Raw genomic sequence first — 18,076 nt, 5'->3', positions numbered from 1 at the left:
TTTTTTCTGTTTATTGAAGCACTGCTGGAGGTAAGGGACACTAGAATGTGGAGCTGTTTCACAGCTTGGATATGTATCTCAAATGAAGTGGTTCTGTTTGAGTTGCAGATTCGGGATGAGGACAAGGATCCTGTTTACTTGTACTTTGAGAGGATGATGACTTGTGCCCGGGTCCGAGCGTATGAATGCAAAAGGGAGGAAAAAAAGCAGCAGAAGGACCCATACATCTGTAATTCAAATAATTGTACCAGAAAGGTGAGATGTCACCTTTTGACCACAAACTCCTCTATTGACTATTTCATGCGTTAAGATGTTGGACAATATTTTCATAAGCACCCAAGTCATTTTTGAAGATGGGACTTAAGCTCCTAAATCATTTAAATGTTTTTGAAAAATTTATCCACAGATTCAGTGTGAAATTTGTCTTATCTGGAATCCTCCTGCAGCCAGATGTAGGATTATGTGTAGTGCTTTAAATGTCCATTCATTCATAGAGCCATCCTGAGGTTGGAACTGTATTTTTGGAAATGCTAGCGTATATGTTTCTTTACTCTGTTAAGCTCTGGACATTAGAGTGGTGAACTAGTCTATTTTAAAACATGTTTTAATGTTGAAGAAAATGTCATGTCATGTTTAAAATAAAATTTTTCTCTTTCTTCACCTTCCCCGCCCCAACTTATTCTTTCTCCTTCTCCCAGGAGCATGATCCTGAGCACCAGACCTTTAAAAAAGAACTTTGTGAGATGGAGAAAGACACTGATAAATCAGGAGGTAAGATTTGAGTTTTGAGCTTAACTTAACTGCCTGCTACCTGTAAGTTTCTGGTAAAAATATTGTAGATATTGATGAAACCAAGGGCAGCCATGCAGGGAGAGTCCAAGAAGGTGATATGCCTAGAACTTTCATAAGGCAATCTGAGACCCATTTAACCGGGTATGGTACCTTTAAATGGTATACCAAAGTACTCTATTTGTAATTTTCAACACTTCAGGTCTTGTGTTATTACAGTTATTAATAAAATTCTTATGTTCTTGATTCAGTCACCTGATTTGTCAGGAAGTGTATATGAGTACAGTGGGAAGCAAAACAGGTTAAATGTCTAGACCAAGTGCTGCTCTAAAATTTAAAATGACAGTTATTACGATGGCTTGGTTAGTGGTACAAGGCTTTGTTGCACAGTAGACTTGTGTTCGCAAGTGGCCATAAGATGCTTGGGGTTTTTTATTAATACACACTCGTTCCAGAAGGCTCAGATACCCACGTTACACTGTCAGGCTTGTGGAGTCCTTCGTAGAATATTCCAGCTAGAGTTATATGGGGCAAGGGAGTGCCTTCACCATTATGCTTGGCACTGTTTTGCAGCAACCTCCATTAGTTTGAATTGAAAGGTTAAGATAAACTGACTTTTCTCAGTGCATAATATAAAACTGAATTTGAAACTTCCAGTCCGTAAAGAAGTAGATTAAATAAGTGTCTGGAATAATATCTTGCATTTATACGTTATCTTTCAACTCAGAGTGTCCCATAGGGTGCTACGAGCTTTAAAAATGTTATACAGACTAAAGAGAACACATCATCCACCACTGAATAAGCTGCCTTTGAGGTGAAATGTGGCAACTATTTACAGTGCATAGCAACACTCTACAGTTAAGGATGGGAAGTGGAAAAAATACATCCATTTGAAAATGCCGGTGAATTTAGGTAGGCAGAAATTAATTACCAGATTTAAACTTGGCCAGGACATAGGGCTCGACATCCTTACTATTTTCAAAAAGTGCCATTGAATCGCTAATGACAACAAAAGGTCAAGCCTCTGTCTTTTGTAGGAGACCTAAAATAGCACTGTGCTTGCTCCCTAATGCCATTATGGGACATTGGTTCTTTTCTGACTCCCAGGGAAAGTGCCGCCTACTGAATCACCAACACCACTCTCTGCTGCATGTTAGTGTTCCTTGGAGTTCTTGCCTCTCTGTGCTGAACTGACCCAGCCTTGTTTAGCTTGTGAGATGTGATGGGATTGCAATACAAGGTGGTATGGCTGCATGGAATGAACCATAAGGAGGATGGAATTGTTAGTTCTCCATTGAGATTTTATCGGTTTTTGTATCACTGAAGTGGGGAGTGGTACTCTGAGCTATTATTTGACTTCTGTTTCCCTGCTGCTAATACAAGGGTGGAGGTGGGGAGAATAAAACTATATTGAATGTCCAGGTATTAAAATTCCATAGTATTGCAGAAACCTATTTCAATTCTTTCTCAGAGGAAAGCTGGTGGTCTTCCCGTAGTGAGGGGGAATCCTCCTCCACCTCCTATGTTCGTCACACTACTCCAGGTGGGCCAACCAAACTTATCGAGATTATCTCTGACTGCAACTGGGAGGAGGATCGCAATAAGATCTTAAGCATCCTATCACAACACATCAACAGTAACATGCCACAGTCCCTCAAAGTGGGTAGCTTCATTATTGAGTTGGCTTCAGAGCACAAGTCCCGGGATGAGAAGAATCCTCCCGTCTATTCCTCCAGAGTGAAAATCTCAATGCCTTCCTGCCAGGACAAGGGTGAGAAGCCTGAGATGCCTGTCTTGGAGACTCCTGCTAGTGCAGTGTCATCATGCAAAATATCAGAAAACATAAAGTTCTTGCGGGCAGATACCTTGGACAAACTACAGGAGAAGTTGCAGGGGGGAAAAGGCTTGCCTTTTTATACAGGGCTTTCTCCTGCAGGAAAGCTGGTCGCCTACAAACGCAAAGCTAATTTGAGCCCCTCAGGCTTGATTCAGGTGGGTCCTTCTGCCTTTACTGTGGAGATTAGATTCCATTTCCTCCAGTGTTCCTGAACTCCTTCATGGTACAAGAATTTACTGACTGCCTGGCCCTTTGTCTGTCAAATAGACTTTCATGCTATCTGGGAGATGTTGCGGTTAAGTCTGCAGTCAGTTACACAGGCTTGTCGCTTTCAGGAGTCAGTCAGTCCTAACATTCTGTATGCAGATTAGAAGTCTGAAGCCTAGTCATTTAGATTGTCCTGTTACTTGTTTTGTGGGTTGGGTAGCCAAGGTGCAAAAACTTTATCAGGGTCTTTCTGATACTGTATTTGGAAAACTTACAACAGATGCAGTTGGCTCTGTCTTTAATCAATGAGTGCCCAGGGCCACAGAAGAAATATACTTAGAGAGAGATGCACGCTGGGGAAGATATTTAAAAGGAGACTGAACAAACTTAATTGCTTTGTGCAATAACTTATCATCCTTATCTGTCTGCTTATCCCTTTCAGACAAGGTTTTTTATCTTGAAGTGATGTCATAGTCCTGAATCTGAAATCAGTTGGTTTCTTGGAAATTATTGGTATCACACATTCAGTATTATGAATTAACTGTAGGATCAAGTAGGAGGGGATAAACTGTGAAGTCAGGTGAAGCCTCTTGTTAAATATAGATATCTTTGATAGAGAAAGTAGTGAGAACATGTTGGGGAAAAGCATATGAATGAAAAAAGAGCAAACTGTGTTTGCATGAAGTTATACAAATACAGTGCCAGCATAAGGAGAAGCCGAACAAATATATACATATTTAACTTGACTGAATAATTCATCAGCAAAAACAGTCTTAGACCAAGATTTTCAAGAGTGACTAGTGATCTAGGGTACCTCCATTTTTGGGACACCTTAAGTAGACCTGATTTTCAGAAGGTGAATGTTCATCTCTCTGAAAATCAGTCCCCTTTAATGTGTCTCAAGTTGGGCATCAAAAATAACCAGTCTGTTTTTTAAAATATTGACTTTAGTCAGTAGAGCCTCTTCTAGATTTATTTTGAAAGCTTAGAGGGTGCTGTTGACATGATGAAAATTAAAATAGTTTAATATAGCCAGAAAATAAACAATAAAGCTCTACAGCTTAGAGTTTCACAGTGCAGTGACCACAGGTGTGTAGTCCATTCTTCTTGAAGATGTTCTACTCCATCTGTCTCCCAAACAACCACTCTTGTAGACCTTCCTTTTAACTCCTGTGCAACGGGAGGGAGAAGCTGAGCTGGAGCTAACCCCTTATTCAAATGGGACCAAGTGGCGTCCTGCATCCTATCAGAATAACAAATAATAGCAAGAGTAATAATGAAAAATATTGCCAAAGTAAATTCTTTTGCAGTCTCGTTTCAAAGACTTGTCCCAATGTGCATGGCACTCTAAGTATTCTTTCTTCTGCGTCTCCGGACAGCCACCAAAGGCAATTAGTTTAGTTAAAGAGTGATACATTCAAAGCTTCATCCTCACCAAGTATGAATATCCATCTTTAGTCAAGACTGAGACATAAGCCGAAGTGCAAAAAAGATATGTGCCAGCTTCATTCTACTTCATTTCAGTATCTTTAGACTCTATGGTTCTTTGAATATCTTTCCTCCTAGAGTCTGAATGGCATCTAAAATCTATGGGTTATGTAGAGATGTAAAATAATTTCTTGGAGTTATCCTGAGCAGAAAGCAGATTAATAATGCCCATTCTGAATTGCAATGTTACTCTGAAAAGCACTTCTGGAAATCCCATGGAATGAAACACCTTGTCCAAAGGTGGTAAGTTAGCAAGTTTTTTTTTTTTTCCTTCACAGAATTTCCCTTTTCCACTTCTTTCAGGTTAATGGTAAAAGTTATCCTCAGGCCAAACTCCTTTTGGGACTGATGGGGGCATTACATCCAGCCAATCGGCTAGCTGCTTATATCACAGGCAGGCTGCGACCCACAGTACTTGATCTCTCAACCCTCAGTACTGTGATCTCCAAGGTAGCATCCAATGCTAAGGCAGCTGCTTCCGGGACACCATCAGTCCAGGTGCCCACCACATCAACTCCCCAAACTACATCCTCCATCAGCACTACTTCAGCCCCCACTGTGACGACTCTGAAAGCTCATGTCCCAGCACAGAGACAGATAGGTAGGTTGGAACTTAATTACTGTATTTTAAATTGCCTGAAGCATAAAATAGAGAATGAGTGTACAGCATTGCTGTTGATTTCTGTCCAAGAGCACACACTGCCTTTGGCTCTTACAGTTGCCTACCTAAACTGCCTCTGCAATAAATAACTTCTTTACCTAAAACACTAAATTTTGTCTTAGGTTAGAATTATGTTTGCAAAGGTTGAAAATGTGCTGTGGTAGTATTGATTAAATAAAAAGTCAGGACAAAGGAGGTTGAGTGGAAAAGCACAAATTAAGTGTTTAAAGTTGGCTTTTTGTTCTGACTGGATGTTTCTGATTTGAACCTTCTTATCTTTGTCATCGGCCTTTATTGGTGAGACTTTCTTAAACCCCAGGGTTAAAAGAATTAGGATGAGTCTAGTCTGTTGTTCTTCACTTGTATTTTTATTTTTCTAATGGTGGTATTTCACTTGAACTTCAGGTGTCATGTCAGTGTAAGGTATGAAAACAGCAAAGACACATGAAGAGATGTAATGAAAAGCAAGATGGTCAAATCTGGATTAAGAGAACAACATGTGAGCAGCCATATCACACTGGTCTCTAATTTCATTAGGTTTCACAAGCTAAGCAGGGTTGGTCCTAGTCAGTTCTTGGATGGGAGACCTTCCAAAGTGTAAATGAAAGGTTCTTCTAGTAGTGTCCCTACGGATGCTCCACTATGTGTGTGCTTGCCTCCTTGCACTGCTGATGGGAGAATTTCGGTAGTAGTGTCTGTTAGGCCCGCACATGTGCAGTCTTTCCTCACGTCCCACTACGAGGCTAGCCAGCGTGTGTGGGCTAACCTGCCCTCAGTTCCTTCTCAATTGCCCCTGGCTAGAGATGGAGCCATTAGCAGTCTGTTTGTGACCATTAGCTTCTTTAACATTTCTATAGTTAGCCTCCCCAGTCTTAGCTGTAGTTTTTTTTCTCTTTCTGAACAAAAAAGACTGTATTTTCCCCCTTTTTTTGTTGGGGACCCTTCCCCCAACAGGGTGTGCCCGGTTCACTGGGCTTCAGGAAGTGCCTCTCCTGCAAAGAAGCTGTCCCTGTAGCAGACAAGCACTCCCTGGTGCATACACTGCCTCAGGGAAGGCCACATCCCACAGAAGTGTGGTGTCCACCAGCAACTCAGACCCATGTCTTGAATGGTCAGGAAGCTGAGACAAAAGATCATCTTCATGGAGGCAGCCCTTAAACTCCCTCCCCACTCCCCCAGACCTGCAGCACGAGTCACCTGGCAGATGTGAGTCTTCCCCACAGCCCTCAACATCCAAGGACTGTGGGTCGAAGAAATCAGTTGCAAACCCCTCTTGTAATTCATCGAAAAAGAGACTGGGAAGTGAGCCCCAAGAGGGATGTTAGGTATTATCAATATTGTCTGCACTAAGATAATCCCAGCCTGGTACCCACAGCTCACGAAGATCTGGAATGGCAGGTACCATTAACATGCTTAAGGCACTGGCACAGGGTCAACAGTATCGACAAACAATGGTAGGAGCCAGCACTCCAGTAAGAAGATGCTGCCAGTACATGCTGTACCATTGGTGCTGTCATCAATGCCCCATCCAGCACCAGCGTGGTTGGTACAGGCAAGATCTCAGATGCCCTCAGTACCACCAGTGGCACCAGGTTGGTCAGAATCACTGGAATTCCCGCACTCGAGAGACCTCCAGTATCTGATGTACCAGAGGCTCCTTTTCTTGGCACTGGGATCTTGGCACCAGTTCTTCTCTGCTACCCTGCCACCCACTTCCACTCTCTACTGTGGACTCAGACAGCGAGCCAGAGAAGGCCATTTCCCCTTGTTCCTCTTGTGCTCCCTATGGTGCCCACTATCAAGAGGTCTCCTGAGCACACCTCAGATGGCCCCACCACCACCACCTTGGTACACTAACCATAGGCACTACCACTGGGCTCTATTCCATCTCCCCAGTGGCGGTACTGGGATCCTTGGGTTGCATATCATCCCCACACTTCTCAGGTTTCCAGCTTTACCCGTGAACCCCCGAGATATTCCCCCTCGGCCATGGCATCCAGAACTTCGAAACCTCTGGAGGAGATTGTGGAGGAACAGGAGGGCGGCACTGAGGAAGAGGTGACTCCGAAGACCAACATATCTTCCTCCCCACCCAGATGAAGCCATCGTGCCTCCACCACTGTCCTTAGCTGATGACTTCCGGCTTTTCCAGGACTTGGCAGAAAAAATTACAGATACTTTGCAGATACCCTTGGAAGTCAAGGACACCCATTACAAACTAGTTGACACAGTACACTCATCCTCTAAAATAGCCCACCCCATTAATGAGGCTCTCCTGGACCCCGCAAGAAACTTATGGCAGACCCAGCATTGGTGATGCCTACTTGTACGTGGGCTGATAAAAAAAAAATATTATGTCCTGGTTAGGGAGACGGAATTCCTCTTCTCCCACCAACTCCATCATCGTGGATGCTGTAAATTCTTGGGGCCGTCAACACCAAATGAGGTCCATTCCCTACGACAAGGATTGGAAACGCTTGGACTTCTTTGCCAGTAAAGCCTATTCCTTGGCCACCCTATAGTTCCAAATCGCTTATTATCAAGCTATCTTTGTCAACTATTCGAAACGTAGCAACTTTATTGATCAGCTTCCCGAGTCACAGCATGACCAATTGGATGCTATCATCCAGAAGGGACAACTAGTAGCCAAAACAGTGCTACAGTCTGCCCTTGATGCAGCTGATACAGTGGCCTGGTCCATCTCCACAGCAGTGGTTATGCAACATGCGTCATGGTCACACCTTTTGGACTTCCCTAAAGAGGTGAAGTTGACTGTTGAAGACCTTCCCTTTGAAGGCACCAAGCGCTTTGTGGTGAAGATGGACATCTCTCTTCATATCCTTAAAGATTCTACGGCCACTCTCTGATTTGTTAGGGATCTACATGCCTGGACAAAAGAGAGAATTCAGTCCACAGCCCCAGCGCAAACCACGCAACTCCCAGTACACAAGTCAGTGCTATTACAGACGCAGAAGAAGAAATCTAGGTTCCCCAGGCGTAAACCATCTGGCCCGCAGCCTTCCACGTCACAGCCATTCACCTCCAAACACCAATTTTGATGTGTTGGTCAAGGCATCAACGGGCCACTCCCACCCACCCCTCACCCCCAAACAGCTGACCAACATTTCCTACCCATTTGGCTCGTCTTGCAATGTTCTGCAGCACCTGGGAACGTATAACATTGGATCAATGGGTCCTGGAAATTGTTCGCAATGGGTATTCCATCTACTTTATCTCCCTCCCTATTCTGCAGCACCCTACCCTGTGGACCTTTTCAGGGACCCTTCTCATGAGAGTTAACTACAACAAGATAGATTTGTCTCCTCCAGTTAGGAGACATAGAACCAGTACCTCGGCATCTACGAGGCAAAGGTTTTTACTCTCGCTATTTTCTAATACCCAAGAGGAAGGGACGTTGGAGACCCATACTAGACCTCAGAGCACTCAACAAGTTTATCAAAGCTCAAAAATTCAAGATGGTCACTCAAGCTATGATTATTCCAGCCTTGGAACAGGGAGACTAGTTTTTGGCCCTCGACCTTCAGGACACCTACTTCCATATCACAGTCCTTCCGTCCCACAGACTGTTCCTCAGATTTACCCTGGGACAAAACCACTAACAGTACAGAGTACTCCTCATTTGGGCTATTATCAGCTAAAGAGTATTTTCCGAGGTCCTCTCAGTAGTGGCCATGCACCTGTGCTCCCAAGGGATCATGATTTGCCCTTACCTAGACAATTGTCTCCTCAGAGCACAGTCCTTCCAAGAGGCTCACCATGTCACCCAATCCACAATGGACTTGTTCACGGAACTGGGCCTACAGATCAATGGCCAGAAGTCAACCTCACTCCAGTGCAACGCCTGGAATTCATAGGCACCGACCTCAACTTGTTACAGGCCAGAGCCCTCCTGCCTCAACACAGATTCCTCTTTTTGGCCACACTTAGAGAGACCATTCAAAACAACCCACAAATTTCAGCAAGACACTGCCTACAACTTTTGGGGCATATGGCAGTGGGCACAGTGGTAATACCACATGCCAGGCTTCATATGTGATGTCTCCAGATGTGGTTTGACTCGATTTACAGACCAAATGGAGACCAACTAGACAAACCCCTGTCACTACCCACCAGGATCAAAAACTCCTTGGACTGTTACTTACCTGCAAAAATGTTTGCCAAGAGATCCCCTTTTCACAAACCTCACCCCATCCCCTGTCATTGTTTCTCACCACCAGTGCATCCCTCATAGGATGAGGCGCGCATCTAAACGACCTCACAATACAAGACAAGTGGTCATCCATGAAAATATCCCTTCACATCAACCTCCTTGAGCTCAGGGTGGTTAGGAATGCCTGCGCCCATTTCCTCCCGCTGATTAAGGTATTGCACACAAGAGTCCTAATAGACAACATAGCGTTCATGTACTACATAAACCGACGGGGAAGCTAGAGCACCCTCCCTGTGGGCAGAAGCAGTAAGAGTATGGAATTGGTGTATCTCCCACAATGTTACATTATCAGAGGCTTACCTTCAAGGTGCACACAACTCGATGGCGGACAGTCTCAGTTGCATGTTCCCACACAACCGCAAATGGGAGATAAACCCAGCAGTACTCCACAACCTATTCAGGCGGTGGGGAACACCAACCACAGACCTGTTTGCCATTCACCTGAACAAGAAAATGTGCACGTTACAGCTTTAGAGTAGGGATAGGGCAACACTACCTGAGCAATGCTCTTCTTCCCTGGGACAGGGAACTTCTCTATGCCTTTCCTCTGTTTCCCCTGCTGTCAAAAGTCCTATTAAAAATAAAAAGAGAAGGAGCACATGTCCTACTGATCACTCCCACTTGGCCAAGATCGACTTGGTGCCCTTACCTGTCACAACTCGTGACTGCCCACTGATCTCTCTCCATGCCACTCCTAACCTCCTCTCGCAGAACGAAGGACGCACTCTACATCCCAACCTGGGATTCTTCGCCTCAGGGCGTGGCTCCTTCATGGTTCCAGTGCATAGAGAGCTCCTGCTCGAAGGAGGTACAAGAGGCATTGCTACACAGTAGAAAGTCCTTGACATGCCGTACTTACCTGCAAAAATGGTCCAGGTTCCGGATTTGGTATACTTCCCAAAAAATCTCCCCAACATCTGCAGCTCTTCCAAAGATCCGAGACTATGTACTGACTCCAAAAAATATCGGGACTATCTCTCAGTTCTCTTCGGGTCCACCTAGTGGCTATAGCAGCCTTCCACTGACAAGTAGAGGGATACTCAGTGCTATCACACCCAACCACTAACCGATTGCTCTGGGGTATAGCAAACCTTTTCTCATAACCCTGACATCCCAACCCTACATGGGACCTAACCCTGGTGTTGAAAGGCCTAACTAGACCTCCTTTGGAACCCGTAGCCACCTGTTCACTTACATACCTCTCAATGAAAATGGCCTTCCTGATAGCAATCCTCTCGGCTAGGAGAAGAGGGGAAATAGTGGCTCTGATGGCACATTTCCCCCTATACAGTATTCTTTTGGAACAAGGTTAAGCTCAGGCCAAATATAAAATTCATCCCTAAGGTAACCTTCCAGCACCACATGAACCAGTTGATTCACCTTCCAATTTTTTACCCCAAGCCTCACTGTGACAACAGGAAGGCTATATTGCATACACTAAATGTCAGGAGAGCCCTAGCATTTTACCAGGCTAGGACAATTATCTGGTTTGCAACATGACTTCTCCGGGTAGTATCCACGCACACTCCATGAGGTCAATCTCCTCATCCGTTGCCTTCTTCAAGAATGTCCCTATCTCAGAAATTTGTAAAGTGGTGAGATGAGCGTCAGTCCATGCCTTCACAGAGCACTGTGATTGCTGGAGACTCCACCTCCGACGCCATCTTCGGCTCCACAGTACTGCCATTTTTTAACTGACCCAACTCCAAAGCCACAGCCCTCCATTAGGGATATTGCTCAGGAGTCACCTACAGTGGAGCGCCTGTAGGGACATTACTGGAAAAAGAAGTTACTCACCTTGTGCAGTAATGATGGTTTTTCGAGATGTGTCCCCCTGTGGGTGCTCCACAACCCACCCTCCTCTCCTCTACTTCATAGTTCTTGTCTATGACTTTGCGGTAGAGAAGGAACTGAGGAGGGTTAGCCTGCCTGTGCTGGTTAGCCTCATGGCAGGGCACAAGGATAGGCGATGCATGTGTGGGCCAAATGGACACTGCTACTGAAGTTTTCCGATCAGCAGCACAGGGACGCAAGCACACCTTCAGTGGAGCACCCATAGCAACACACATCTCGAAGAACGGTCATTACTGCACAATGTGAGTAACTACTTCGTCTGAAAGACATGTGTGGCACTCTTTTATCTGAGTCAGTACTGAAATGGAACTTCAGCATGGCGTGATGGGATACTGTGCTATAGGAAGTGCTGTCTTGGGTAAGATGTGAAATCCAGGGGCCCAACAACTTGGTCATTAACAATTCCAAGAAGCTCTGGGCAACAGAAGGGGGTGTTAATTTGTGTTTTGGCAAAATTCTGATTTGTGGTTAATTGTGTTCTTCCTACCTAAATACCCCCTGCAGTGTAAACTGGATGTGCTGTTTTCTCCTTTCTGTAGTAAACTTTTGCATTGTATTTCTATGCAATTTTGAAGAGGTGGCTGCATTTCAGTGGTGGGTGAAGTAATTTTTGCATATCTAATGTATAAAAACTGTTTTGGAATCCTTCTGGACTGAAGATGCTACATACATGAAAGAGGATGATATTTTTTATTAAGAGTTAGGCTTGCCTTGTGGTAATCCTCTGTGCTGTCACACTAGATAACCAGATTCTATTCCCCAGCTGATAAGGGTCTGGGGTGCTATGGAGACAGCATTCTGAACCCTGGAGAGCAAGGGATGGAGGGGAGGGAGCTTCTCAGTAGTGACTCCCTCTGCTTGCTTGAACATTGTGTCAAAGGGGAGTCCCATCCACTCCTCAGCTGGAAGGGTGATGATTTCAACGTGAAGGGCATGGCAAACCCTACCCCAACTTAAAAATAAGTGGCTGGCGTAACAAGTGGATGCAGTGTTAAGGGGATGGAGACCAAGAAGCAGTGAAAGGAGGAAGACCTCACAGAGAAGCTTTTATGGGAAGAGTTTAAGAATTAGAGAATCCCTTATGAGCCAATTATTTCCTGTTCCTTTTTTCATGTACTGAAATTGTAATTCTCTATTTGTAGTGTCACAATAAAGATCGTAATGTCATAGAGCCTGATTCTTTTGCATGGCTAGGAAGAAATGCAGCAGAAAGTTGTAAATCTTGAATAAAACATAATTTTTTAATAATGTAAAGCCTGTTCATGACTATAATAAAGTGAATGGCCATGTATATGAACTGAAACATTTCAAAACAAGGTGCTCTTTAACAACATTGGGGCCTTAATTTTTGCTAAATTGACTACTGCAGCACCTCATGCAGGGCAAAGAGGGAACCTGTTGAGATTTTGACCTGCAAGTTTTTATTTGCAGCTGCTCGACCCTCACCTGGTGGTGTGTTCACACAGTTTGTGATGAGTAAAGTTGGAGCTCTGCAGCAGAAGATTCCTGGAGTTAGCACACCCCAACCCCTGACAGGGCCACAGAAGTTCAATGTCAGGCCTACACCAGTAATGGTCGTCACTCCAGTGGTTCCCTCAAGGTCATCTCCAGTTTACTGCACTGTCTCTTCTCCCATCACTGCAGCTACCACCACCTCTCCAGTTACTTTAGAAAGTGTTACCACTGCGGCATCATCTATTGTGACCACTACCGGCCATACAAGAGCGAATGAATCTACCCACTCTCCTCCTGGCATTGCCATTACTGGTGCTCCTGGAACACCTGAAACCAGCGCCTGTACTACTGTCTCACCGACTACCCCTGCAGCCGCTGTGAACATAGCAAAAGCAACTGGAATGACTACACCAGTAGCTACTATATCATTCCCTAAATCTGTAGTAACTACGCCAACCATTAATCATCCTGTTCTTACCACCACCTCATCCCCAGTTGTGGTGACAACAACTGCAGTCACATCCATGGTGACCACTCCAACCTCGTCTGTTGGTTCTGTTCCTATTATACTTTCTGGAATTAATACAAGTCCTTCACTGAATCCAAGACCAGGTAAGGTTCAGGCACTACTGGCTAATTTGTTGCTGGAAACACTGGTTGCATCAGAATTGGAGTAAGTCTGCAACTGTACAGTTCCATCAGAGAGAAAATAGTGGGATGAGGCTGCTCAGTGGAATGGGGTATGGAGCCTTCACCTCTAAAGTTTCTGCTTTGAATTCAGGTCAGGCTGTTAGTAAACAGAAACTGTAGCCATGTGATTGTTCACTGTGTAATATGAAATGAGTTGATGGTTTCAGACTATTTCCTAGCTGATAAATGTCTTATCACAAAACCATCACTACCACAAAGGCTAAGAACTAGGCACGAAAGCAGATAATTACCCTCTCAGTCCATGAATCTTTCACATGGTTGAGGAAATTATTAACAGAGTAGAGTGGAGAAGATTGTACTGCCCTGGTCCATGCTATATGTGTTTTGTGGATAAATGGAGGATGTTGAAACTACCTCTTATAAAATAGTTTTTAAAGGGATATTGTTAGTTGAAAAATGACACTTCTATCTGAAAACATCTTACCTACTTTTGTGACAAGTAAAGCCAAATAATTTATGTGATTATTTCTGTCAAGGAGTATTGTGAATCATATTATGAATTCTATTTTTGTACTAACTTTTCAGAAGATGGTTCTTCTCAGACTACAACTGCAAGCCCCCAAGGGCTGTCTTCTGGAACAGAGAAGCGTGTAGGACCTCGATTACTGCTGATTCCAGTGCATCAAGGTTCTCCTGCTTTACGACCCCTCCATAATATGCAGCTTGCTCAGGGGCATAGGATGATCCTGCAGCCTCTCAGGAGCCCTGGTGGGGTAAACCTATTTAGACATCCCAACGGACAGATCATCCAACTTGTTCCACTGCATCAGCTCCGAGCTGCTGGCACCCAATCCAACATTCAGCCAGTAATGTTCCGCAATCCAGGTACAAAGTCTTTGCCATTCTTTCCTGAATCTTCAGCGTATTGTTTGCGGTAAATCTTGTAGCAGATGAGCTTTCCTTCATCACGTGCCCCTTTTTCCACTGAAAGTCAAAGTAATTGCATAGAACTAGTACAGGGCACTAGGATTATTTGTGTTTTGAGATTTCACCACCACACTGCCAAGAAAAAAATACCCATAATGTGTCTTGCTTGTGTAGGTTGGGAGAGTGAAGTCTAATCATTCAGATATGATGTGATGTTGGATGAAATATCACTTGTCTTCAACTGAAAAAATGTTGTCAGTACTTCCTTTACACAAAATTTAGGAATTTTGTGCGCTAGGTAAAGACTTTTTTATGTCTAGCAAAGGGTCAATGTATTATCTCAGCACTATTTTAAAGAAATTGGATTGATCACTTCAGTGAGTATAAATCTGACCATTTGCCACTAGCCAAAATTGTTTTGACAAATAATGGCTTTTTAGATTAAATGAAAAATTTTGTGAAAAATTAATTTTCATCAAATTTCAGGACTGTTCATTTTGTTTTGGTGAGGAAAATTACACTATTTTACATTTTAAAGAAGAGAAAGAGGGACAAGTAAAAAAAAAAAAAAGTGAGTGTTCCTTCCCATCACCATCAAAATGAAATGAAATATTTTAAATTTGAATTGTTTTGAAATTTTCTGACAAAATTTGTAAAGGAGAGAGAGTTCATTTATTTTGAATTGTTTTTATGAAAACTTTTTTCTCACTGGATCTAATGACCACCTTTTCAACACATTGATGAAACTTGTGCATTAACTGACAAAATGTGGAAGAGAGTGTCCTTTGTGGAAATCTTATGGTAGCATGCCTCTTATGCAGCACTAGTTGTTATATTGTAATTCTGTGGTTTAGTACTTAATTATATTATAATCCTTGGAAGAAGATCTTTCTGCTTTAATTTATATAACCTCAAATACTAGAATCAGGAGGAGTGATTCTAGGAAATAGTGATTAGTGTTTCATCTCTCTCATAGGTTCTGTTGTAGGAATCCGGTTGCCTGGGCCTTCTAAGCCTCCTGAGACACCTGTATCACCTACGTCCTCCATTTCTGTTCCTTCGGTTTCCCCTGTCAAAAACCCAACAGTACAAACGGTTGGATCCAAGTCTGTACCTACAGCTAATTTGGTCACTCAAGCATCATCCATCCTTCCATCGGTACCCAGTTTTGTGTCACAAGCAGGCACCCTGACTCTGCGGATCTCTCCTCCAGGAGCAAGCAGTGCTGCAGGTCAGACAGGCTCTGAATCTAAAATAACGTGTAGCTCAGGTGGTCAACCAACTAATGCTGCCAGTCTCATACCCCTTCAGTCTGGCAGTTTTGCCTTGCTTCAGCTCCCAGGACAGAAGTCTGTCCCAAACTCTATTCTTCATCATGTTGCATCCCTCCAGATAAAGAAAGATTCCCAGAATGTAAGCCAAAAGGATGAGTCTAGTCCTACTAAGCAGCAAGAGCCTGAGAAGTCTTCACATTCAGAAGATGTAGAAGTCATGGAGTCAGAGGTCACAGTGTCAGATAGCAAACAAGAGGAAAATGAGTTGCCAGCAAATCAGTCAAATAGTACTGATGAGTCTGCAGCTGATGTGATCATATCTGACAGAAACTCCACTGTCTCAGAGATGGCTGAGAAGGATCCGGAGATGCTGGAGGATTACTCAGATGACGTTCCCACCTTCCAGCATGATGTTTCTGCAGATGTGATATCATCAGACCACTCATACATCAGTGAGAAGCCAATCAGTGAGAAAAACAAAGTGATCACTGAAAAGAAAGGGGACTCTGTACATTCTGAAGAAGTATTGGAGGAAGTTTCAGATAACTCAGAGACTATTTCAGAATTAATAGGTCAAGCAGTAGTTGCTCCTGCAAATACTGTATATCCAGAGAGTCCCAGGGAGCAGGAGGAGATTGCAATGTTAAAGAGCCATGTGGAGGAGTACACGAGCACTGTACAAGCAGAGAGTCCAGATACTGAACAGGAGGGAAATGCAGAGCCACAGAAAAAGGGGGAAGAGAAGGGGAATGCTGCACAGTCACAGAGTCCACAGGAAAAGCAAGAGATTTATGCACAGCTGGAAAGCAAAGACAAGCAGCAGGAAGGGACTCAACCACTTCAGAACCAAAAAGAGCTCCAGGACAGCAGTGCTCAGCCAGAGGTCAAAAAGAAGGAATGTGAGGACTCTATAGAGACTGAGAACATAATGGAGGAACGGGAAAATAAATCGGAGATCATTTATACAAAGGAACATGATAATAATTCAGGGGAGATGCCTGTGGAAAGTACAGATGAGTGTAAAAGAAACCTAGATGTCCAGGAAAAACTTAACTCTCCTAACCAAGAACAAGGCACCACTGGTTTTCAGAAAGCAAGTGAAAATGCTAAGGGTAACTCAATTCATGTCAATAGTTCTTGGAACACAATATCTAGTAAGACAACTGATTTAGACAACAAAAGTAACACTGAGAGAGAGAACAAAATTGAGAAATCTGTTAAAGGTTATATCCTGACCCCAGAACAGAGATCACAAGAACCCAAACACCACAAAAAGGGTTATACTCCTACTGTTGATATTACCATTGATGATGTGGAAGAGGAGGAGGAAGATGATGATGAAAAAACTGATGATTCTGCTGATGAGATGCTGGATGGAGCTTCTGATTTCCAGAGTGAAGAGGAAGTGGATGTGGAAAAATTGGTGAGTATCTATCTCTTCTTAAAACTAAAAATCCTCCGATTTTTGAAAGATAACTTAAAAAATCAACAAACTAATCGTGTGTCCAGACACAGTAGGCGCCTAGAAGGCTCACTGGTAGTTAATGCACTGGTCTTCTGTTACTTCAGAAGACCTGGATACGGGTCTCAAGTGAATATATTTTTGGTTTCATTCTAGTTATACAAACTCCAGACACAACTTGGCACTATTAGTGACATTTCTTCTGTTTGAGAAATTCACAAGACTGGAAATAGAGTTGTCTGTTTCACAGATAAGGATTGAAATGAATTGGCAGAGCTCTAGTATGAATATTGCTCATTGGTAGGACCCTACCAAATTCACAGTCCATTTTGATCAATTTCATGGCAAGAGGATTTTAAAATTGGTCAATTTAGCATTTTCATATGTTTACATCTGAAATGTCAGTGTTGTAACTGAGGGGGTCCTGACCCAAAAGGAGGTCATGGGGGGTCACAAAGCTTATGTAGGGGGGGTCATGGGATTGCCACCGTCTTTCTGTGCTGCATTGAGCCGGGCTCTGAAGGCAGCAGCCACGGCACTTCCTGCAGCCAGGGGAGATTCCCAGAGGTGGAGGTGGGTCTGATCTCCCCTGTGCTGCTGGGAGCCTTCAGAGCTGGCAGCAGCCACGGAGCTTCCTGCAGCTGCGGGTAAGTACCCGAAGGTGGGTCTGATCTCCCCCCTCCCCCTCACCTTCCCCCCCCCCGAGAGTGGCCTTGCAGAGGAAGAGGAAGTCCTGTCCCTCCCTAGCCCAGCAGACTAGCAGCTGGAGCCTGGTGAATGGTGGGCACCCGCAGCCCTGCTCCCACTCTCCAATAGCTAGATTTCAGTGGTGTCCCTAGGGGAGGTCTTACTCCTCCTCTTCATCACCGGGACATATGTTCTCACCATCTTAGCAGATATACTCTCCTCTATTATCTGTGATCAATGTCTTTTAGAGGTCTGCCAGCCCTCCCTACACAATCTGACCACCATTCTTACAGCAACAGCATTGGACTAGTCAATATCATGTTAGCCAGCTAGCTTGCTAAGGCATGTCACTGTGGCCATATGTTGGGCTTACTGGGTCTGTAATCTCATGCTGCTAGGAGCAGATCTCCCATTTAAGAAAGAGATCACTTTCCCCATCAGCTTCTCTGGTCAGATCACCTATGCTAGACAGGGAGGACCACCAGGAAGAACCAGACATGGTGGCTGAGCCACACCAGCATTCTACTTCACCACCAAAGGAACTCTCATTGTT

The 18,076-nt window shown here is 44.0% G+C and overlaps 1 protein-coding gene across 7 annotated transcripts in view; it reads left to right on the top strand.

Moving 5' to 3' along the window:
• Positions 1-18,076, top strand: part of MGA (MAX dimerization protein MGA) — a 95,547-nt gene that overhangs the window by 44,564 nt on the left and 32,907 nt on the right. For 6 of the 7 annotated variants that reach the window (XM_073348691.2, XM_073348686.1, XM_078853333.1 and 3 more), the window contains 7 exons: positions 109-255; positions 699-771; positions 2,261-2,781; positions 4,625-4,922; positions 12,499-13,134; positions 13,759-14,058; positions 15,077-16,797. In XM_073348691.2, coding sequence (XP_073204792.1) covers positions 109-255; positions 699-771; positions 2,261-2,781; positions 4,625-4,922; positions 12,499-13,134; positions 13,759-14,058; positions 15,077-16,797 — 3,696 coding nt within the window. The remainder of the gene's footprint in view (positions 1-108; positions 256-698; positions 772-2,260; positions 2,782-4,624; positions 4,923-12,498; positions 13,135-13,758; positions 14,059-15,076; positions 16,798-18,076) is intronic. The other variant, XM_073348697.1, reaches the window with a different exon arrangement.

This window comes from Lepidochelys kempii, chromosome 6, assembly GCF_965140285.1.
Source record: "Lepidochelys kempii isolate rLepKem1 chromosome 6, rLepKem1.hap1, whole genome shotgun sequence".
Classification (NCBI taxonomy): Eukaryota; Metazoa; Chordata; order Testudines; family Cheloniidae; genus Lepidochelys; species Lepidochelys kempii.
Note: the sequence above shows the minus strand (reverse complement) of the source record. Positions and strands in the feature narration are given on the sequence as shown.